At 45.8% G+C, this 24036-nt stretch overlaps 1 protein-coding gene across 1 annotated transcript; it reads right to left on the bottom strand.

The window, feature by feature from the left end:
* Window positions 1-305: 305 nt before the first annotated feature.
* On the bottom strand, window positions 306-13192 carry Avpr1b (arginine vasopressin receptor 1B). Its single transcript, NM_011924.2, has 2 exons — window positions 11635-13192; window positions 306-2895 (listed from the first exon to the last, which is right to left on the bottom strand). The coding sequence occupies exons 1-2, from the start codon at window positions 12563-12565 to the stop codon at window positions 2561-2563; spliced, it is 1266 nt and encodes a 421-aa protein (NP_036054.1). The 5' UTR covers window positions 12566-13192; the 3' UTR covers window positions 306-2560.
* Between the last annotated feature and the right edge of the window lie 10844 nt (window positions 13193-24036).

Here is a 24036-nt window from a genome sequence, read left to right as displayed (position 1 = left end):
ATGCTTGTACTCCATACAAGGCAGAAGAGAGGTGGTTAGATGCATGGGACTGCCTTGGCAACAGAAGACACAGGACAGAGAAAGGGGAGGTGACCACCTCCTGCCTTGCACCTTTAGCACTGACACCCCCCACCCCCCGCCCTGTTTCTGTTTGCTGTTCTCCAGTTCTCTAGTACTCCAGAGTTAGAAGTTCTGCTCAGTCCTAGGAATCCTAAGTAGGCTCCCTATGGCAGACTGGTCCTTAAAGAAGTGCCCTAGTTTGTTTTCTATTGCTATGATAAACACCATGACCAAAAAAACAACTTGGGGAGGAAAGTATTTATTTCATCTTATAATTCACAGGTCATGCGCCATCACTGCAAGAAGTCAGAGCAGGAACTCCAGGCAAGAACCTGAAGGCAGGAACTGAAGCAGAGGCAATGAAGGAGTGTTGCTTACTGGTTTACTCTCCATAGCTTGATCAGCCTGCCTCTTCCTCCTCCTCTTCCTCCTCCTCTTCCTCCTCTTCTTCCTCTTCCTCCTTCTTCTCTCTCTCTTCCTTTCTTTCACTCTTCCCTTCTTTCTTTTTAATTTTTAAAGTAATTTCTTTTATTTTTGAGGTTATAGTGTAATTACATCATTCCCCCTCCCTTTCTTCCCTCTACACTCTCCTATACACTCTTACCTTCTCCTTTTCTAAGCCTTTGCCTTTTTGCATTAACTGTTGTTACATACATATATGTACATGTGTATTCCTGAGTACAAACTGCTCAGTCTGTATGGTGTTACTTGTATGTATGTTTTCGTGTCAGCCTTCTTTTTTACACAACCTATGACCACTTCTCCAAGGGTGGCACTGTCCACAGTGGGCTGGGCCCTCCCACATCAATTGCCTATCAAAAAAATGCCTACTGACCAGTCTGATGGAGGCAGCTCCTCAATTGATGTTCCCTCCTCCAAGATGACTAAAACTAGGCACATGAGAAGTATCTTTGCAAAGCCACAGACACTCTTTGAAGCATCCCTAGGATTGAGCAGAGTGAGGCTGTTCCCAGGAATTTTGCTCCAAAGCTTGTAGATCTGCAATGATTGCAAACCACATGTATACCCACTTTGACTCTTATACCTGAGACATCCAGGCTCATCGTCTTACTGACAGTGGTCACAGCTAGGACAGAGTCAGGACCCAGCCCTCCTGACCTGATACTTGCTGGTACGTTTTTTATAATTTTAGCTTTCCCTTGGAACCAGAACTGAGGTGGAAAAGTTCCCCTAAGATTTTAGTTCCCCTGGAGATATTAGGGAGAATGGGGCAAGGCCCTAGCATTCACCTTTCCTTGATATCTCTTCCTACCTTGGAGGAGGACTCACCAATACAGAACTGAAGTCAGAGTACATCCAACCCTTGCACACTAGAGAACTGGAGAGCAGCAAACAGACATGGAGATGGGGGACAGGAGTCAGTGCTAAAGGTGCAAGGCAGGAGGCAGTCACCTCCTCTTTCTCTGTCCTGAGACTTCTGTTGCCAAAGCCATGACAGGACCTACCAGAACTGAGGTCAGGTGTATACTGAGTCGTTATGGAAATGAAACAATTCTAAGAGCCCATTGGTTAGAACACCCTTTGTGTTTGGGGGCTATTACCCAGTTGCAGTTTTGTAAAGCCGTAGAAGGCCAGAGCTGAGAGAGACTTCAGAATCATCTCACTGCTGATGAGGCAGGGGCCCGGAAAGTGGAGGTGGCTTCCCAGGGTAGAGCAAAGATTTAAAATCTTGATTCCAACTTTCCCTAAAACTTCAAGGATTTCTAGAGCCATGATCATGTTGGGTTTTTTCCAATAAGTCTGTTCCACACTGCCCCAGAGGAAGGAAGTCTGGGTTCCTGGAGGAACTAGGGAAGGAGATACTAGCCCTGTGTTCTTTCAGACTTATTCCTGCCCCTGGTCTTTCTTGTGTCCATTTCTATTCCTTCTTCCCTCTCCCCTTTCTGGGTATCTCAGCCGCAGTGGAACATACCACTGAGAACTCACAGAGTGTTCCCACACCACCCATCCTGTGGTAAGGGTGATGGGGAGAAGAGCCAGCATTTACTACATCCCTACTAGGTATCAGGTCCCACATCACCATCATACTAGTTCACTTCTGTAGACAGGTGAGTGTGGCCGGAAGTCCCATTTACCCATCCTCCTTTCTAATAATCTATTCTCTCCTCTCCTTGTTCCACTGCGATGCACCAGTCAGGTTAGAATCGGGACAGTTAGTCAAGTAATGAGATGAGTCTCTGCATTGACAGTACCATCTAAGCTGTCCTAGATCTAGAACACTATATCTACCAGTTGGGTATGCTTATGGGTGCTTTGTCAGGGTGGCAGGAACAGGGGGGTTGAGTTTCCTGATTTCCAGCTATCTAAAATTAAGAGAGAATGGTCCATACCCACACTAAGCCCTGCCTTGACAAAGTAGTACCAGCTACTCTGGCCTCACCCTGCCTCAAACTAAGCTCTACTTTCTACCATCCCTGAGCCACCTAGTCCGTATTCCCAGTGCCTGAGATGCACAGAACCAGAGTCCAGGGACTCTTCTCTAAGAGATGCTGGTCTCCATAGTGGCTTCTCCATCCACCTGCTCCAAATCCTTCAGCGAGCCCGCAGGCTTAGGCTTTGCATGGAGGCTGAGGTTAAGGCTAAGACGGAGAGTAGATGGACCACAGGTGTGGGTCAGCAGTGTTGTGCGGCGGCTAGCGAGGCTGCTGTTGGAGAGCTGCCTGTGCACTCGGGGCTTGGAACCCCTGCAGCAGGCGCGGTGACTCAGGGAACGTGGCAACAGGTGGCTGTTGAAGCCCATATAGATCCAGGGGTTGCAGCAGCTGCTGAGGTTGCCCAGAAGCATCGAGATGGTGAAAGCCACATTGGTAGAATCTGCCAAGACAGAAGCACGTAAGGCATTAGAATCACAACTAGCAAGATTTTGCTGAAAGGACCCAGATAGAGCTGTCTCTTGTGAGACTATGCGGGGGCCTAGCAAACACAGAAGTGGATGTTCACAGTCAGCTATTGGATGGACCACGGGGCCTCCAATGGAGGAGCTAGAGAAAGTACCCAAGGAGCTAAAGGGATCTGCAATCCTATAGGTGGAACAACAATATGAACTAACCAGTACCCCACTGGAGCTCGTGTCTCTAGCTGCATATGAATCAGAAAATGGCTTAGTTGGTCATCAGTGGAAAGAGAGGCCCATTAGTCGTGCAAACTTTATATGCCTCAGTACAGGGGAACAACAGGGCCAAGAAGTGAGAGTGGGTGGGTGGGGGAGTGGGTGGGGGAGCATGTGGGGGACTTTTGGGATAGCATTGGAAATGTAAATGAAATAAATACCAATTTTTTTAAAAAGGGGAAAAAAATCACAACTCAAGAGGGATCAGTGGGGGTGGGGGTGGGGTGGGGTGGGGGTGGGGAAGGCTCTAGGACAGAGGCTGAATCTCCACTGAGGAGATGAAGACATTTCCCAGAAGGGGAAAGAGATTTACTTGGGATTCTATACCTAGATAGGCATAGCTCAGACCTTACCTGTAACTCCTGAGTCCAGGTCTCACTACCTTAGTTTTGGTTGATTTTTAACTTTAGGAATGGTTTGCTTCAAGTTCAGGTTCAAGTAAACTCTCCCTGTGTAAGATTGGTCCAAATAGAAGAAAATGATTTCTGGACTATGAATCTGGACCATGAATCCTCTAATTCGAGATTTCTCTCCCTCCTCTTCCTTTGACCTAGCCTCCCTCTGTAACCCAGTCCAGCCTCAAACTTAAAGCAGGCCTTCTAAACTTTCTCTCTATATGACCCATCTTCACCTAAGAAAATGAATGTTTCCTAGGGTGTCTATATCGGTAGACAAATGGAACATTTGCTGATAATAAACCATAAAGAAGTTAATTTCCTTTCCCAGGGTCTCATGGATGTGTGTGCCTTTCTCTTTGCTATGAAGAATTCCTTCCAGCGTCTTTTGTAGAGCCTGGTGGTCCTGGGTTCCTTTAGTGTGTTTTCCTCGTGGAGAGTTTTCTTTCTGTTTCAGTTACGATGGACTGTAGGCTGAGCAAATACACATCACTCTAAGCCCTCCTTGCTTGTAAAGCCTGTTGAGGAGTCAGCCGTTCCTCTGAGGGTGACTTGGTATTTCTCTCTTGTTGTTTCCAATGTACCTTAACTATAACTGGATTGAGCAAGTTCTTTTCTGGTCATATCCATTTGGAACTTTAAATCCATCCCTTGCCTGGATGTGTATTGCCTTCAATAGATGAGTTTTGAGGCTATAAACCGTATTGGAAATGTTTTCTATGCCTTTAGCATGAGATTTTCTCTCTTTCTTCTATGCCCATGACTTGTGGATCGTGCCTTCTCAGGGTATCCCTTAGATCTCATTTTTTCACTGATCGTGTCTTCTCAGGGTATTCCGCAGATCTCACTTTTCACTGGCTGACTCAGTTTCTCTGTTCTGTCTTCAATCCCTGATCCATCCTTTTGGCGAGGTTGTCCATGGAGCTTTCTAGACTTACTAATTTTAAATTTCCAATATTCAGTTTGCTTTTCTTCAGCATTTTGGTCCCTTTCAGCTCTTTGTATCCTGTTGGAACTCATGAGGGAGATTTTTTGTGTCCTCTATGACTTCCTTGAACATACTTCTAATCACTCTTTAAATCCTTTGCATGGGATTTTTGACTAATTCAGTCTTATTGGAGGTCATTACTGTTGAACTAGAAATTTTTGAAGGAGTTGTTTTTCTTTGGCTTTTCCTTTTCTTTATGGTTTTGGGTTAGGACTTGTGCATTTGGGGTTAGGCCACTGGTTAGATTTTTTTACAAAATCACTCATATTCTATCAATAGAAGCATTGCAAGTGTTCGAGAGAAGCTACGCTATAATAGGGCTGAGGCGCCATTCGCCTTTATTAGACGCTGTTCAGGGCATCATGATTGATCTCCCCTGAGAGCAGAATAGTAGCTGCGGAAACAGCCACTATGAAGGAGTAGGCTCACTATGATAATAAAGTAGTAGTCCAATGAAAACGATCACTTCCTAAGCACCAGTCACGTCAGACAACAAAGGTGAACTGATAGTGATTACAGGCATGTAATCACTTCATCAGACAGTGTGGTCGATGAAGAAAGAGTAAGGGAGGGAACCGTAAATTGGAGGAAGAGCAGTAGGGACAAGCGTGAGTGTGTGGGTGGCCAGAGGTAGTCTTTGCTAAAGGTAGAATGGGCAGAGAAAGGGGAGGAGATACCGAGAGTTTAAAATCACCCCAGCTCAGAAAGCTGAGACACAGAAACCCTGTGACCCAAACCAGCCAGTGAGGAGAGTGGGAGCAGATAGAAACCAAGACAGAGCTGGGTGCAGCTGGCCTAAGGAACTGGCACTGGGTATCAACTAAGGGAAAAGCAGAAGTGAAGGGGAGCAAGCTGGATCAGGGCACAGAGTACAAATGCAGTCTGGTTCATTTGCTCACTCCCTCTTGAGTCTTGGCATTCTGTCCCTGGCACCCAGAAGCCTGTTCCTGCCTTCCAGGCTGTGTCAGGTCATAGATGCTGGGGGACTCTTCAAGGATAGTTCCGAGTCCAGTTTCATGATGTGCATGCTGTTCTCACCTTTGGAGATTGTTGGATGACCAGCTTACAGACTTCTGTCTACTCCACATGTGGCCCTTCACTGGTTGTATCTCAGAGTTTGGTCATTTCTGGGGAAATCCTTCAGGAGTCCATTTGCAAACACTAGTCCTATACTACGGTATAGTTCCTGATGCTTGAAGCTCTGCTTGGAGCCCATATTTAACTTCCCCAGCAGACTGTAGCTTTAGCTAGGTTTCCACTGAACACTGTGTGGCTGGTTCAGTTTTGCCACCGTCTGGTGGTGTTCTGCAGGCCAGGGCCAGCATATAAACCCACGGCACCCGCTCTGAGTTTCTTAAGAGCGAAATTCACAGAAGGTCTCACAGGTTACCAAGACACTGAAACAGCAGAGGTCTCTTTAAAATGTCACTTTATGGCTGCCAAGAAGAGGGGATCTTCCAAGCATCTTTCTTCTCTCTGTTGCTGCTATGGACTTTTGGGGGGTGGAGTGTGGGGAGGGCCTGATTCCCTCACATCTTTTGCTCCTTAAAGTATCTGTCACTCAAATTACAGTGCAGATTTTCTGGGTTTCTCTGCCATAAGATGTAGCTACTGATCTCTGAGGTTCAAGACTTTTTTTTTTTAAGATTTATTTATTTATTATGTGAGTACATTGGTGCCGGAGTACATTGGTGCCGTCTTCAGACACACCAGAAGAGGGCATCAAATCCCATTACAGATGGTTGTGAGCCACCATGTGGCTGCTGGGATTTGAACTCAGGACCTGTGGAAGAGCAGTCAGTGCTCTTAACTGCTGAGCCTTCTCCCCAGCCCAACATTTATTTTAAAACAATTTTTGGTACATGTTTATTAAGGACTATAACTAGTTTTCATGCCAATGGTATGGATGTGTTTGCTTGTTCTCATGTGGGCATATCTTAGCCAAATATTATAGAACACCGAGCATTTTCAGTGTTTCTCGGAGTTGACTAGTATTTTGAATTTTTAATAGCCAATGCTGAGAATGTTGCTTTGTATGAATATGTAATATAAAATAACAGAAGACTGTGTAAGGTCAGATATTATTGGAAATTGGATACCAATCCCAGGTCAAAATACATTCAATGACATTTTCTCCTAATGTTGTTGATGCATACATGTGTAGTGTAGATGCATGTACAGATGTGTATGCAGGTGCACATGCTTGTGCATGCAAGTGTGGAGGTCAGAGGTTCATGTCAAGCATCTTCCTCCATCACTCTCCATATTACTATGTTTTTTTAGACACAGGACATTTCGCTGACCCTGGCGCCCACTGATTGGCTAGACTTGGTCAGACAGCAATCATTCATCATCCTCCTGTCCCCACATGGACCCCACCATCCCACCAGGCTTTTCCCATGGATGCTGGAGATGCAAATCCAGGTCTCATGTGTTTTATGCAAACACTTCACCTACTAAACCTCCTCCCCCGGTTATTTTTTAATATGCAACTCAAGTCAGTAGCTTAAAAAATTTAAAGCTCAAACAAATTCAGTGCAATCCAAGGATATGCTAATTCAATGAATGCTGAGCAGTGATGTTAAAAAAGTATTAAAACTGATTTTGGGGCTTTTTTTCCTTCTACTTTCTATGGAGCAGTCTTGCCATATTTTCTGCTCACCGTATTTTCCTTTGCCTCAGGCTCAAAGCAATAGCTCAGCAGACCTTGGGATGAAACTTGTATAACTCCTTCACTATGGAGGAAGCCAACTGTCATGCTAGAAAGAGGCCTGTGGAGAGGCCTTCATAGCAAGGAACCGATGCATGTGGTCAGCCTATTCGCGAGGCTTGCCAGCCAACCCACGCACAAGCACACTTGAAGCAGATCCCTGCCCCCCTCACCCAGCCGAGCCTTCCGATGACCTGGCTGATAATAACATGACTGCTTGCCTGTGAAAAACTCTAAGTCAAAGGGCCCAACAAGATGGGTCTGTGAATTCCTGACCCACAGAAATGGTGAGGTAAAATGTATCACTCCAAAGACAGTCAGCTCTCAGCTGAATAACTTCAGCCATCTTTATCTGCCTACTCCTGCAAGCCTTAACCTCGTTCAGTGATTCTCAGTCGTCCTAATGCCTTGACCCTTTAATACAGTCCCTCGTGTTGTGGTGACCCTCAACCATAAAATTATTTTTGTTGCTACTTCATAACTGTAATCTTGCTACTGCTATGAATCATAATGTAAATGTTTGTGTTTTCTGATGGTCTTAGGCGACCCCTGTGAAAGGGTGACTGGACTTTGTTTTCACTTTAAAACTTTATATTTCTACAAGAGCAAACAGCTTGTACACACAGTAAAAACATTGCCGTTTGTAACACGCAGCAGTTTTGGGTCTGCGCTGAGGTGCTTCCCGCAGCATTCTTTGGCATTACGTGGCACTGCAGCATGCACAGTGCAGAGCATGCATGTTATACATTCAGAACCAAGGCTCAGTGGACCTGCAGGGCGCAACCCAGGTGAGCATTGCCAGAAACACCTCAGACTCATTACACATTTGATTTTGAATAAATCCTCGTCACTGCACATTCAGAAATTCTTTGCTCTCACCAAGATTTTTTTCAATCCCCAATATGTCGTATCTACCTATGTGACTCCATATGGGGCTCCAACACATGTTTGCAGGACCTTGGCCCTAATGGATATAGACTTAAGATGAGACACTGTCTATACCATACCCAGGGCAAATAAACAAGTTCTGGGCCCTCTTCTTTGCCCTCATTTGCGTTATGGATAATGGCTTCTCGGGGCCCTATGCACCTCCTCCTCCTTCTTCTCTCTAGTCTCAGTCTTTCTGTCATTTGGTCACTGAACATGTGATCACCGACTTGTGCAGGTTCCTGTGCTAGGGACCTAGTAATGAATGAAACTCGGCTGCCCTGCAAGTCTGCTACCGTCCCCAAGTACAACATGGTGGGCAGGTTCTAGGCTCAGAGTGTCTGCTTGGATCCCAATCTCATTCTCAAATTGTCACTAGGAATCTACTCTCTCATGAGAGAAAAAGGAACAAAACAAAATCTATTTGAGGCAGGCAGAGTGTCCAGGTGGAGACGTCTAATAAGATCCCTTTCAGATACATTGTCCTTCCTAGAGTTCAGTGGAAACACTTCTCACAATCCAAACAAGCTGCTAAGATGACCCCGGCCTCCTGCTGCACACATCTGTACACTGCCACAGCTGGCGCACTAGCTTCTTCACAGAAGTAGAAGTTTTTAAAAGCAATGGCAGACCTGGTATGAAACTCACAAGCAGCCCTTCCAGCTCTTCTAGCACAGTCAACAAGAACTGCCACTCCACACCTTCTGTCTCTAAAGCAGATACTGGACCCCGTCAGAGCTACCACCGCTAACATCAAAGGTCCAGCTCATGTGTTTACCCAGTAGCAGTGCAAGGGAAGAGTTTCAGGACAACCATGAGTGACTCCCTTGGGTGTGTTCTGCATATGGCCACCTCTGGGACAAAAAAAGGGGGGGCAGGGGTATAAGGTGAGAACATTCAATAAAAGGCATAGGGGAAGAAGCCAAAGCCATTTGGCCTCGGTGGACAAATTCCATGCCTTAGGAAGCATGTTTGGTTTGGTCCATCTGAGCCAGGCACAGGGAAGGGCTGAGGATGTGCCAGGAGGAAGCATCGGCTTCCATGGAAGCTCTTCTTCTGAGCCCTTGTGGGAAGATTCACCAAATCCAGTCCAGGCACCAATTCAGCTAACCGGGGCAAGGAGACAGATCTAACCAAAAGCCATGGGAGCATGAGGTATACTGAACAAATAATTGTTAAGCTTTTATTTTGTCCTTGAGCTTTTATTTTTCTGAGAGCACATTGTAGGACAGGGTTTTGTCTCTACACTGCTGGGCCAGAGAGGCCCTCAGCCACAGGAAATCACTATCTACGCAGACAATGTATTGGGGACACTCTAATAATAAAGGTAGGTGCTTCAGGCAAACGGGTCTAAACCACACCAACTAATGGAGAAAATAGAATTCCTCTTCCCACACATCCTTCAATAAAGGGCAAAAACTACCTCATCCTTGGCGTCATTGGCCAGCCTGAAATTGCTGGGAGAAAAGCCATGTAACAGATAAAGTTGGCTCATAAACCACTTGTTTCAAGTACCGGCTCTATTGCTTACTAGCCGCGGCATCTTGGGCCAGCAGCTTTAAGGCCACTCTGAGCTCCAAGTTCCTCAGGGGCACTGTAGAGAAAGCCACTCCATAACACCATGCAGATCCACATGTTTGGTGCCAAAGGAGCCCTTCCTTGGCTACATCATTCTGGCCTTGGCTAGTATCCATAGTAAGTTGGATTGAATATGCTCATTGCTTACAGAAAAACTTGCAAACACCTTCGTGTTCAGACTAATGCCAAAAGATAGAACCAAGCATGGTGTTACCTATCTACATTCCTAGTAGGCTGGAGGCAGAGGCGGGAGCATCAAAAGTTGGACATCAGTCCGGGCTGCACAGTAGTTACAAGGACAGCCTGAGCCATCTGCAGCATCCGAAGCTCACAAGGCTGCTGACTACTTCATTCTCTGGTATCATGTATGTAGAGCTCTTTTTTTTTTTTTTAAGAATCTTACTTTGTTTTTCAGATAAAGGGAAAGCCTCTCTTTGTAGATCTAAGTTAAGAACCAGGGTTGTAGGCAAGGTGTGGGTTGCAAGAAAGAGACTAGTCTTGAAGAGGACCTAGGTTTCATTTCCACCACCCATGTGGTGGCTCATGACCATCTATAATCCCAGTTCCAGGTGAGTCAATATCCTTTTCTGGCTTCTGTGGGTACCTAGTACACACATTGGCCACAGGCATTCAGGCAAAATATCTGAACTCATAAAATAAAATAGGAAGAAAAGAAAAAGAAAGACTGGGAAAATCTGAAAGATTGGGCTCTCTAGCTCCTCCTGGGGCTGGGGTAACATGGCCTTGGGCAAGTCACAGACCCTTTCTGTGCCAACCTTTCCTCGGTGACAGAATGATAGAGTTGAATTTGAGATCTAAATGCTGTCCTATGCCAGTCCTAACTAATTAGAAGTGGCTGTTGAGAAAGAGCCACAGAGCTATGTCCAGACACAGAAGGGAAGGGCACACAGAGAGTCCCCATACCCAGCATTGCCACCCTGGACTAGATTATTTGAAACCCCTTTCAGATCTGTTAGTCTATGATCCTCGGGTTCATGTAGCATGCTAGAAGTTGGCTGAGCAAATATACCTAACCCTCTTTCCCACAGGGGCCATGCAAATGATATTTTAAAACTGTCAAATAAGTAACCAAAATTTAAAAATTAAGAAACTTGTGCTCAGAGAGATGGCTCAGAGGTTAAGACTGCTCTTCAAGTAGTCATGAGTTCAATTCCCAGCAACTACATGGTGGCTTAGAAACAAATAATGACATCTGGTGCCTACTTCTGCCTGGGCAGGCAGAACATCACTTACCTAATAAATAAATCTTAATTTTTTAAACCAAGAAATCCCACATAATTGATATTCACTCAACATAGCCTCAGCGGGCTGGGCAGGACTTTATTGGGCAAGACTGTGGTCTGAATGTCTGTCCCCAGAATTCTTGTTTTAGAAACAGATCCCTCAAAGTCCTATATGCCAATGGTACTTTCCAATGAGACCTTTGGAAACTGACTAGATCCTAGGGCCTTAAGAATTAATAGTTTAATGAGTTAGCACGAAAAAAGAAATGATTGTTACCATAAGAGAATATTCACTATAAAAACCAATTTGGCCACTCCCAGGGGTGCCCTTCACCACCCTGGGAATCTTCAGAGAGTCCCCATTTTCTAAAAAGAACCTTCCCAGACTTCCCAATTCTAGGAAAGTGAGAAATAAACTTCTGTGCTTCAAGTGTTAGGTGGGTATTTCTTACAGCAGCAGAGGATGCTTTAAGACAGGCAAGCACCAACTCACTTAGTTACCCCGTTCATTTGTGTCCTGCCTGGTCCTGGGAGACATTGTGATCCTTACCGTGACCCTATTTTCTGTCCCCACCACCTCACCCCACACCCCACATACTCGCCTTCATTAGGGGCATTCTCGTCCCACACAGACCACATCTGGACACTGAAGAAAGGTGCCCAGCAAGCAATGTAGGCCAGCACAATGACAAAGGTCATCTTCACGGTTCGGATCTTTGCCCTGGAGATGGTACTGATGCTGCTGACCCGGGACGGCAGCCCCCTAGTGGCTGCAGCAGCGGCAGAAGATGAGGACTTGGGCCAGCCCCTTCTTTCCTCCCTGCCAGCCTGTGTCTTGACTTTCAGGTTCTTGTAGATCTCGTGGCAGATGAGGCCATAGCAAGCTGTGAGCACCACCACGGGCAGCACAAAGATGGCCATGGTGGTCCAGGTGATGTAGGCCCGCGGGCCCCAGGAAAAGTAGAAATCTGCCCAGCAGTCCAGCACCCCTGAGCCCTGGATCACCTCTCGCAACGAAAAAATGAACACTTGAGGGAGGCTGAGGATGGCAGCCAGCAGCCAGGGAGCAGCAATAAGAGGGTAGGTGGACTGGCTGGGCTGCTGGAGGCTTCGAAGAGGGTGACAGACAGCCAGGTACCGGTCCAGCGTCATGGCCAGCAGCATGTAAGTGGAAGCAAACATGCTGAGCACCTGTAGATATTTGACAGCCCGGCAGAGGAGGTCAGAGCCCTGGAAGCGATAGGTGATGTCCCAGAGCAGCTGAGGCAGTACCTGGAAAAGCGCCACGCCCAGGTCGGTCAGGGCCAAGTGCAGCACGAACAGATGCATGCGGGAGCGCTTATGGCCCTGGAGGCCCAGAATCAGTAGTACAGCCAGGTTGCCTCCTGTGGCCAGAACCAGGACAGTAGCTAGGATACCAATTTCCACCTTGGCTAGCTCTTCATCCCTACCCAGCCAGGGTGTGGTGGTATTGGGGACAAACAGGGTGCCCCCAGGGGAGGGGGTAGCAGTCCAAGAAGGCTCAGAATCCATGGTTAGGTTTAGAGGGAGAGAAGGAGGGGAAGGTGGATGGAGGGACGGTGTGGGTGCAAGTAAGAAGTTGGATAGTGAGAGAGAAAGGTTAGAGGTGGAGGGAAAGAAGGGAGGTGAGGGGTGACGGTGGAGTGAAGGCTTGGAAACAGGTGAGATAGTTCAGCAGACAGGGACAGAGAGAACGAAAGGAGTAAGGAGCAGAACCGGGACCCCATAGAGGCTGGGGAATCAAAGAAAGAAAAGGCGGGCTGGGAGGTGGGTGTTAATATGGGAAGGTTGGAGGAGGTTGGAAGTGGGGGCTTCTGAGAGGTGACACCGAGGAAGCAAAGGGAGCAGCTGCCATCTCCCAAATCCACCCCAAATTTACTTTGTCCAAACTTTCTTTTGGAATCGGAGAGAGTAGCCGTTTCTAAGTTGTCTTGAAGGTGAGGTCCAGGACCATGGGCGGTGCCTGCAGGTATTGGAAACCCCTGCCAAGCCACGGCGTGCTCCCACCGCGCTCTCACCGGAGGGTGAACACAGGCATGAGCAGACTGAACACAGGCATGAGCAGACGCAGCAGCTCAGAGCGTTTTATGCTCTTGGATTCCTAGTCCAGAGGCTGCCGCTTGTCGGTTGGCTCCTGCAGAGGAGGGTGGAGTGAGACTCAGTGGCTCTCTTCAGACAGGGGGTACTGAGGGGAGGGGCTGAGGAGCTGGGTGGGACTGTAGAGGAGGAGGATCAGGGAAATGTAGGAGAAGCGAGAAGCTAGCTCTTTCTGGCAGCCAGGATCCACTGAGCACCAAACTCACCTACACTGCCATCCTGATCCCTCAACTCTCGTTAGACAGGTGAGTTTGCGTGTGTGTGTGTGTGTGTGTGTGTGTGAGAGAGAGAGAGAGAGAGAGAGAGAGAGAGAGAGAGAGAGCTTCCCAAACACAACAGTGCTGCTGCGGGGAGCCCTAGGCATGTGTGAAAGATCTCAAATGGCTGAGAAGCATGCCCTGAAGAAACCCACTCTGGAAAACCAGATGTGACAGCCATTTTTCTTAGGATAGGTACTTGGAGCTGTGGAGGCAGAAGAAAAGTGAGGACATTTGTGACTGGGTGACCTGGGGGTGTGTGTCAGGAGATGATAGAAGGAGCTAGACCCGGGAGTCTGGCGTGATTAGAGAAATTCCAAATAGAGTTTGCATCTCCAGGCTAAATCTGAACTTCTAGCCTCTCTGGGGATACATTTCATGAGCTAGGGGTGTCGTTGACCACTCTGTAGAAATTATGTCACTCAGAAGGTTGCAGAGCTAGTCACCAGCAGCACAGAACCAGAACAGACCAGTGTGCAGTTGTTCTGTGCCACAACAGAAGCTAAGTTAAACTAAGATAATTACATTATTTTCACCAAAGCTGATGTGATTGGAGCTGTCTGAAAGGCAGCAGCTGATTGCAAACAAGTAAATACCACCTGGCCCTGAGAAAGTCTACACGGCAGGCACCACAAGGTATTGGTTGGGCAATTCACTTTATCTTGCGGAATTTCACACTGTTAGGACTCCCTAGGTAGGTTAGAATTCACGAGGAGCTGCAACAGTATGATCAAAGCCTTTCATGGAAGGCAGGATCCCTTTAACTTGCTCTTTAAATCAAAGCTGATTCGAACCCCTTGACCAAACCACGCACCCACATAACCACTTAGTATCTTTTCTAGACTGTTCTTCTTGCCGTGCATGTCACAAATTCTTCATCTTTTGTGCTTTGCAGCCCTGGCTTCTACTTCTTCCAGAATTTCGCTGTTTGTGAGCCAATTATTTTCATCCTCTGTGCTGGATCATTCCCACCTCTATGCAAACTCACTCTAGAAGTGTCCATTAAGGAAAAATATTAGATTTAGTTTATAATTTTCTTTTTAAAAAAAAAAACAACATTATTTCTCTTATGTGTATGAGTACTCTGCCTTCATGCACACCAGAAGAGGGCATCAGATCCTATTACAGAGGGTTGTGAGTCTCCATGTAGTTGCTGGGAATTGAACTCAGGACCTCTGGAGGAGCAGTCAGTGCCCTTAACCAGTCAGTGCCCTTAACCACTGAGCCATCTCTCCAGCCCCGTAGTTTTTCTTATTTCAATCCTTTGTGCCTTATGCTCTCTATTTACAGAAGACAGCCATTCCCGCCTGCGGTAATCCCTGCTCCCCAACCCCCACCCCACACACACCAGCACTGTTTTCCACTTTTAGGGTTGAAACGCTTTGGGAATTTACTTTTGTGAATGTATGATTGAGTCTCTAACATTTTTCTCCCAGGGAATATCAGTTCTTCCTTTCATTTAGCAATTCATTGTTATCTATTACCTGAATAATTATGAAATTTTAATGTTTTTATTGAGACAATTTCTAGGATCTCTATCTAATATGTTCCACCATCTCTCTTCTAATATTTTACTATTTGAAAATAAGCTTTAATATATAGTAAACCAAAAAACGAGCCTACCCTTTATCCTTTAAAATGTAAGTATGTAGTATGTATTCATGTATGTAAGTGTGAGCCTGTGTGGGGATGTGTGCATGTGAGTACAGTGCCCTCAGAGGCCAGAGGCATCGGATATCCCGAGAACTGTGGTTGCAGGTGGCTGTGAGCCACTGGCTTGAGTGCTGAGAATCAGGCTCGGGTCCTCTGCAAGAGCAGTCAATCCTCTTGACCACCGAGCCACCTCTTTAGCCCCTCTCCCCTTTTTCTTGCCAAGCTGTTTTCCAAAACTTTGAAAAATCGTAATTTTTGTCAGTCCAACTCCACAGAAATCTCTGTTGAACTTAGGTAAGAAGCACCAAATCTTGGGGGAAAGCAGTATTCTGTGTGGTCTTAATTAGGTCTAAATACCCTTCAGTAATGTCCCATAGCTTTCTTCACAAGTCTATCCACCTTAAGACGACTTGACTCAATCTGCCCCGAGTTTCTGCTTCCATTACTCGTGTTTCTGTGCTCTACTGTATCTCCTATTAACTCACTGCTCATTGCCAGCATATGGGGACAGTACTGGGTTTCGGATCGTATTCCTATATTTCTAAAGTATGCAAATTATCTAGGCATGGAATATTATCGGCAACAGCATTCACTTTGTTATCTAGCCTCAATCTTTTTAGCTCACGTTTCTTCTTCTTATCATATTACTAAGTCAAAGATTCCAGTACAGCGCCCAGTAGAAGGAAGCACTGATGCTCCCAATGAATCTAAATTTATCTTGAAGCGTTAGGATCACTGTAGCTCTTCTTCAGTTAAAAAAGTTAAGATATAGTATTTTTTTTACCTACATATACTAGTCAAGTGATTCTATAGCATTTGTTACTAATAAAAGTAACTTTCTCAATTACCTCTACTTTTGTTACCCACCAGAGACAGTTATTTTCTTCCATCTTACATTTTTTATTAAATAATATTGAATCATATTCAAAACTAGAGAGAACAGCATAAGGACACCCTGTTTTCATCTCTCAGTGGTTGCAGTAATCAATAGATAAGCAATTTGATTTAATCTAAATCTCTTTCCATTCTTCACACCAGTATTATTTGGAAGCAAGCATCAGACATCATTTTATTTGTTAATATCTCAAGGTCTTTGTTAGGGTTTCTGTTGCTGCAGTGAAACACCATGTCCAGAAAGCAAGTTGAGGAGAAAAGGGTTTATTTGGCTTGCACTTCCACATCATGGTCCTTCGTTGGAGGAAGTCAGGACAGGAACTCAAGCAGGGCTAGAACCTCAAGGCAGGAGCTGATGCAGAGGCCATGGAGGGTGCTGCTTCCAGGCTTGCTTCCTTTGGTTTACTTAGCCTGGTTTCTTATCCAATGCAGGACCACAAGCCCAGGGATGTCACCACCCACAATGGGCTGAGCACCACTATCCAGCTCCATCAATAATTAATTGAGAAAATGCCCTGCTGCCTGATTATAGCAGCATTTTCTCAATCAAGGTTCTCTTCTTCCAGATACCACTGGTTTGTGTGTCAAGTTGACACAAGACTAGCCAGGACACTGACATACGCATTTCTAAATATAATGGTAACTGACATATTACCACACCTGTATCAATCAAGGCTCTTCGGAGAAACAGAAAGTGTGGTATGGGTGTGAGTACAGAGACAGGAAGAGAAAAGACAGGAAAGGACTAGAAGGCAGAATGGAAAGGATACTGGGGATTTATAACAATGACTTAGCTGTATGGCAATGGAGGCTGTAAAGTCTCAGACACTACAGATGTACAGTTAGTGTGCCTCAATGTGTATGTAAGGAGCACTTATTTAGCATACATGAAACACTAGGTGGGATTTCCAGAACCGAAAAACAAAAGCAAAACACAACATTGCAACCAAATGCATACCAAGCTGGAGACCCAGAACTGTTGTATGCTTCTAGTCCTAGCCTGAAGGTAGCAGAATACATTCCATTCTGAAAGCTTACTGGCTTGAAACACAAGAGCTATTTTTTTTCAGTTGGGGTCTAACAGTAGGGAAAGGTCCTTTTATGATTCTGTACCAGCACAATCCAAAATACCCTAACCCATGCTAAGCTGTTAAGGCTAAATAGTATCCCCAGAAGATAATTCTCAATTCTAAAATAGCCCTTGTAATAAAACAGTCTGTAACCCAAAGGGATGATTCTAATTCTAAATTCAGCACTAACAGGGGAAGCCATAGAATGGATTATTTTCTTGGCCAGATTCCGGTCCCCATGCCAGTCTGCAGCCAGGATCAGCCACCATCCTGATGGAAGATTTTTGGATGCTCTATAGCAGACTCCAGCTGCAGAGTGACAGCAAGTGAGAGAAGAAGCAAGGCCACGTGATGCCTCTGCCCCAGTGCATACCCCTGCCTCCTTCTCAGGGTCAAGTCTGCCTTCAACTCTGGTTTTCAACCTATTTCTCATTCAGAACCTGGGTCTTATGAGTACTTTGGCACAAGAAATGTCATTTTACAGCCCAGAGCAGAGTTCAGAGGACTAGTCTAAAAGAGAATTATGGGTCTGCTTCTACAGGGAAGTTTTGATGAATAATAGTGTGAAACAGATGTAGTCAGACAAGTTTACCCACATCTGCATACAGATCAGGGTTCCAAGCTCTTTCCGAGGAAGATCCGCAGAACCTACCTTTCTGCTGTAATATGCTGCTTCTTGGTAATTGGGACAAAAAAGTTGGTAGCATCTCCAAGATCCACTTAATGAAAATAATAACACTGATAACAATGACTACTTACAAAATTTTATGTGAAAATTACTTTGATCACATTATCTTATTTATTTGTGTATTTACTTGTTACACAGGGATATAACCCATTTTTATGAAGGTACATAATGTGCTTTGAGCGTTCCTGCCCTTTATTTCATCTGATTTAACCACACTCTGTCCAAGTAGGTATTTTAGCCCCAACTCAAGGCTCAGAGAAGGAAATTGGCAGGGGAATCTCCCACCGGATGAGGATTGCTGCATGCAATGAGTTCTTGGGGTCCTCTATGTAGGAAAATCCTGGAAGTAGGTGTTTTGAGAAGCCCTGCTGAATCCACCCTACTTCTCAGCTTTGCATTTCTGCCTGCCTTTTCCAGTCTCACAGACCTGGCATGCGGGAATCATACATTCTCGAAGTTGAAAATGTGGAAGAGCTCTAGCAAGTAACTCAGCCTTTGGTTCTAGAAGGATCCTGAGAGTCCCTGGAGGTGCCTTCAGGGCATCTCTGCAGGCACAGGGAAGGCTGAGTGAGTGGGGTGTCATCCATAAAATTAGCACCAAAGTCTCTTTCCTGGAGGAGACTTTATATGTGTTAGGAAAGACATAGTGAGAGGCTGGAGAGATGGCTCAACGGTTAAGAGCACTGGTTGCTCTTCCAGAGGTCCTGAGTTCAATTCTCAGCAACCACATGGTGGCTCACAACCATCTGTAATGGGATCTGATGCCCTCTTTTGGTGTGTCTGAAGACAGCTACAGTGTACTCACTTCATAAAATAAATAAAATATTAAAAAAGAAAAGAAGGAAGGAAGGAGGGAGGGAGGGAGGGAGGGAGGGAGGGAGGAAGGAAGGAAGGAAGGAAGGAAGGAAGGAAGGAAGGAAGGAAGGAAGGAAGGAAGGAAAGAAGGAAGGAAGGAAGGAAGAAAAAACCTAATGAATGACATTGGACAGAGGTAAGACACACTGGACAGAGGTAAAACCCTGATGGTTTATTTCTCGTGGCATCAAGAAGATGGCTACACCTCTTTGTGTGGACACTAAAAGACCTGGAGAGTGGGAGCAGACGAGGGAGAGAGGAAGGAGTGCCCCCACTGCAGGCTGGTGATGAGTCAACTGAAAAAGCACACAGGTTCCAATGGTCTTTGAAGTGCACATGCTCTTGCCATCCCTGCTCCCCTCCATACATAGCCACCTCCTTGTATAAATACATTTAAAAGAGTAGAAGAGATGGTAGGGGATGGAAGGGGGTGGTAGGGGAGATGGTAGGAGAGGTGGGAGATGGTAGGAGAGGTGGTAGAGGGGTTGGAAGAAATGCTGTCAATGTGGAGGTAGAGCTGAAGGAAAATCTACAAACACAGAATGAGCTCTGAGAAGAACTATGAAGGACGAAGTAAGCAAGACTCAGGGCCTCCCACAGGATGTGGGGTGGGATTCAGTCAGGGTCTTCCTGGATCCAGAAGGGATCCATCTGTATGAAAGCCAGTGGAATACCCTGGGTTGGTCTCCTTCCTCTTCCACTCCTATCACATGGGCCATTTGTTTGTTTTCTGGCTGACTGGTTCTAGAATGTGGTTAAGGTCCCAGTCTTTTTGTAGGTGTTGGGACAGAGTTTCCCTGATTATTTGATCATGTCAGGCCTCTCATGCAGTTGCCCTTCTGTCTGAGAGGAGCTGGTCTCTCAGCAACACTCTCCTCTCCATGTTGCTCTGTGTCCCACTTTGTTGCCCTCCTCTGAAGATGCTGTTTGCCTTTTTTTAAAAAGACTTTCATATGAGTATATGCATGTACATGCCTGTGGGGGCCAGAAGAGGGCACTGGGTTCCCAGAGGCTGGGGTTCCAGGTGGTTGTGAGCCACCTGACATGGGTGCTGGGAATCAAACTCAGGTCTTGTGGAACAGAAAGAAATCCTTTTAACCACTTGGACATCTCTCCAGTTGGTTTGCCTGTTTAATTTATCAAATCCTTTGAAACTTCTCATTTTTATAATTCTGGACAGCAGGGAAGTTTCTTCTCAACCTTGGGTTCATGAGAACTTGGCTCTGGGAATATGGACATTTTAAACTTCCCATGACCCCTAAACAGCTTTAAGTGGAATGTTCGAAAATGAGAGGAAAGCACAGTAAATGACGGTCATGTGATCTTGACTGGGTAAGATGTACTGAGTTTCAAAAAAGCTTATTGTAAAATGTATATCACGTGTCAGTCAGGGTTCAGGAAATATAGACTGTATGCCAGCACTGCCACTACAAAATAAATGTGGCAAGGACCCTGCACTGCATGACATAGCTGCATAGTTGTTATAAATTTGGTCCACTGGGGCAGATAGGGGCTGGTGTCCTAGAAGCTGTGCTGGCCTCAAGCTTTCCTGAGTTCTAATGAGTACATCCACTGATGGTTGTTTTCCCAGGCTCAGAACCTGAGATTCTGGGTATCAGTGGCCTCCTTCCAAACTCCCAGTATTCCAGAAGGAAAAGCAGCTCATCAAGGAAGGAAAGGTCACTGTCACTGTGTGCATCTCAAAGTGGCCTAGCTTGATAATACCCAGATTCTCTTCCAGCACAGACCCAGGGCCAACTAGGTCAGGTTCTTTGGAAGGGTAGCAGCAGTCAGCTGGAATAAGCTGCTACCAGAAGCATGGGAGGCATAGATCAGATACCACCATGACAGCAGACCTCATGATGGATCCTATCATGAGTGCTAGTGAGCAGGGTGGCTTTAAAAGCCCAACAGAGATATGAGCATCTTCTAGGGAGGCAGGGGCATCTTCCCTGCTGCAGAGCTAGCAAAGCTTTTCTCTGACAGGAGGTTCCTTCAGGAGAAGGGACACCACACCAAATTTGGGAGCCACTTGGTGATCATGTAGAACCACAAAGAAGTAATCTCAGAAGATCTCCAGAAGGACTCAACAACACAGGTCCACGAGCATGTACTAGTGTCATTCTGAATGAGAAGAGATTTCAATTCCTGCTGGTAAATAGTCTGAGCCAGAGAGGATCTAGTCCCCGTGTGTGTGTGTGTGTGTGTGTGTGTGTGTGTGTGTGTGTGTGTGTATGTGTGTGTGTATTTGGCTTTTAGAGACAAAGTCTCATGTAGCTCAGGCTGGCCTCAAACTCACTATGGGTCAAAATATGACCTTGAACATCTGATCTTCCTGTCTCTGCTTCTGACGTGGTAGGGTTCCAGGCAAGCATCATGATCTGTGGCCTGAGAGCAGGGATGGATATATATGCACCTGGTTGACTAAATGCCATCGGTGCCCGAGAAAACATCCGTTGCTTGCAGCACCTCATCTTAGGCAGAGGTGAGCCAAACAGATTCCAGAGCCTCTAAATCACTGCAAGGCTTTGTGGAAGGTGTTTATTTTACACAGAGAGTCTTCCACAAGCACTTGGCCACAGAAGAGTTAGTCCTGCTATTCAGGGAGATCCTTCTATTTAAGTTTCCCTTTGTCTCTCTAGGTACTTTCTTCTGGAGTTGTCCAGATCCGAGTGCCCAGGTGCTGGCTTCTGGTTAACTTTTTTTTTTTTTTTTCGAGACAGAGTTTCTCTGTATAGCCCTGGCTGTCCTGGAACTCACTTTGTAGACCAGGCTGGCCTCGAACTCAGAAATCTGCCTGCCTCTGCCTCCCGAGTGCTGGGATTAAAGATGTGACCACCACGCCCAGCCTGGTTAACTTTTTAATGTCTTGACTCTTTGTCTTGCTTGAGTCATTGTGATATAATGGAAAGCAGGTAGACAGCTTCCTTATCTATAAAATGGGGACACTAAATACCTACTTTCAGGTCACGGAAGAGATTATGTATACATGGCACCTGTCTGAACATAGCACACAGTAGGTGCTCAGTGTGATGCCAAGCAGAACACACTGCCACAGCTCCTCTCTGCTGTGCCTCCTGCCTCTGGCTCCCCCTTTCTGTTTAAAAAGTAGTACCTGAAATTATTTTCATCTTTTGTACTATCTTCCAGGCATTCTGTTCTGGACGGTAAATGAGGGAGAGGTGGGACTGCCTTGTCTCAGTAGTCTAAGCAGTTTGATTAGAGTCAAACTTCTCTGACCATATATCCACCTCAAATTCTCTCCTTGGTAATCCCCGGTGATTAGTGATATCCGTTTAGAAGAGCCCTCCCCTTGCCTCCTTTGAATGCTGTGCTGGCTAGTTTTCATGTCAACTTCACACAAGCTAGGATCATCTGAGAAGTGGGAACCTCAATTGGCAAAATGCTCCACCAGATTGGCCTATACACAAGCCTGTGGAGTCATTAAAAAAATTATTAATCATTTTATTCATTTTCATTTCAAATGATATCCCTCCTTCCTGGTTTCCCCTCCACAAATCCCCCCATCCTATTTCCCCCTCCCCTTTGCCTCTATGAGGGTGCTCCTCTACCCACTCCCACCTCACTGCTCTACCATCCCCCTATGCTGGAGCATCGAGCCTTCACAGGACCAAGGGGCTTCCCTCCCATTAATGCCAGATAAGGCCATCCTCTGCTACATATGTATCTGAAGCCATGGATCCCCCTTTGGTTGGTGGTTTGTACACCCTGGGAGCTCTGGATGGTCTAGCTAGTTGATATTGTTCTCCTATGGGACTGTGATTCCCTTCAGCTCCTTCAGTCCTTCCCCTAACTCATTCATTGGAGTCCCCAGGCTCAGTCAGTCAGATGGTTGACTATATCTGCATCTATATTAGTCAAGTGCTGGCAGAGCCTCTCAGAGGACAGCCATACCAGGCTTCTATCAACAAGCACTTCTTGGCATCAGCAATAGTGTCTGGGCTTAGAGTCTGCAGATAGGATGGATCCCTAGGTAGGGCAGTCTCTGGGTGGCCTTTCCTTCAGTCTCTGCTCCATTTTTCTGTCCCTGCATTCCCTGTGGACCCTGTGGTATTTCAGAACTACTGGGGGGTCAGTTAGTCTCTGGGTGTGGGCTGGGTGTGGAGGACTGGAGCATAGGATCTGCTTCCAGGCGTAGGTCTGTAGAGGCATTTGATATATGGTAGGACCCAGCTCGCTGTGGGTGTTATAAGAAAGCAGGCTGAGTAAGCAAGCCATGGAGAACAAGCCAGTAAGCAGCATTCCTGCATGGTCTCTACTCTAATACTTACCTTCAGGTTCCTCTCTCCACGGTGTATTATGATCAACTGGGATGTGTAAGCCAAATAAACCCTTCCCACACCAAGTTGGTCGTGGCCTTTATCATCACTCTAAAAAAATCAAACCAAGACAAATGTATTCATTTCAGCCCAAAATTCCCTATCAGATGCTTGTGAGAAGAAGTATGAGAGTAAAGACTCCTCGGAGAAGACAGAAGACATAAGAACACAACGAGCACATGAGCACTGTGTAAGAACAACTCAACTCTCAGGTTTATTTATCAGGTCCTGACCACATTAAAATAGTCATTTTTTTCCCCAGGCCAATGGTCCTGGCTCCTACCTGTGATCCCAACACCTAGGAGACAAAGGCAGGACGATCAAGAGTCCTGTCAGTCATGGTCATGCTAGGCCCTGTAGCCTCCATCTTACTCCAGGCCTATAAGCTGGATAGATCTGCCTTCTGTGCCTTTCACGAGTCTGTCTTCCTGCAGTGTGCCTCCAGAATCATCTCCCAGGCTCTCACGGCCATCGCACCGGGTTTGTCTTGTTTTTTGTTTTTTTGTTTGTTTTTGAACAAGGTGTCACTATGTCGACTAGGCTGGTCTTCCTACTGGGGTTAAAGGTGTGTGCCACCATGCTGGGACTTTCCTGTCTTTTTCTTTTTCTGATTGTCTCTACCGACATTTTCAGCTCCCTAGAGATATAAACTAGATATTTTTATATTCCCTATGTCTCAAACTTTTGGTAGAAATATTTGAAATGTTAACTTCTAGGTTTTCACCTTAAAGACACCCAGATTGTGGGACTTGCTCAGGAACTTGCCTTTACGTCCAAACACAAGCCACAGAAAAGGGTGTTGGTCCTTAGATCACAGACTGAGACATTGCACACACACAGTTTAGCTTATGCATATGGATAAACCAAAAAGGTCCCAGACCTGCCTGTAACTCATTATGAAGTCCAGCCAAGCTTTAAACTCATGGTCATTCTCCTGCCTCAGCCTCCCAAACACTGGGCTTACAGTAAAAGGCAAGATTTCTGCTTTCCCAACATATTTGTTTTGGTCTCATTTAGAGGAGCATTTAAAAAAATTTTTTTTGAGTTGATGGTCAACATTCAAACATCAGGTGATTTAACCTAAACAGTACTAAAAAACATCAACTTGTCTTGAATAACAATTAAAAAT

This window comes from Mus musculus, chromosome 1 (assembly GCF_000001635.26).
Source record: "Mus musculus strain C57BL/6J chromosome 1, GRCm38.p6 C57BL/6J".
Lineage (NCBI taxonomy): Eukaryota > Metazoa > Chordata > Mammalia > Rodentia > Muridae > Mus > Mus musculus.
The sequence above is the reverse complement of the archived record's forward strand: the minus strand, read 5'-3'. Positions and strand labels throughout refer to the sequence as shown.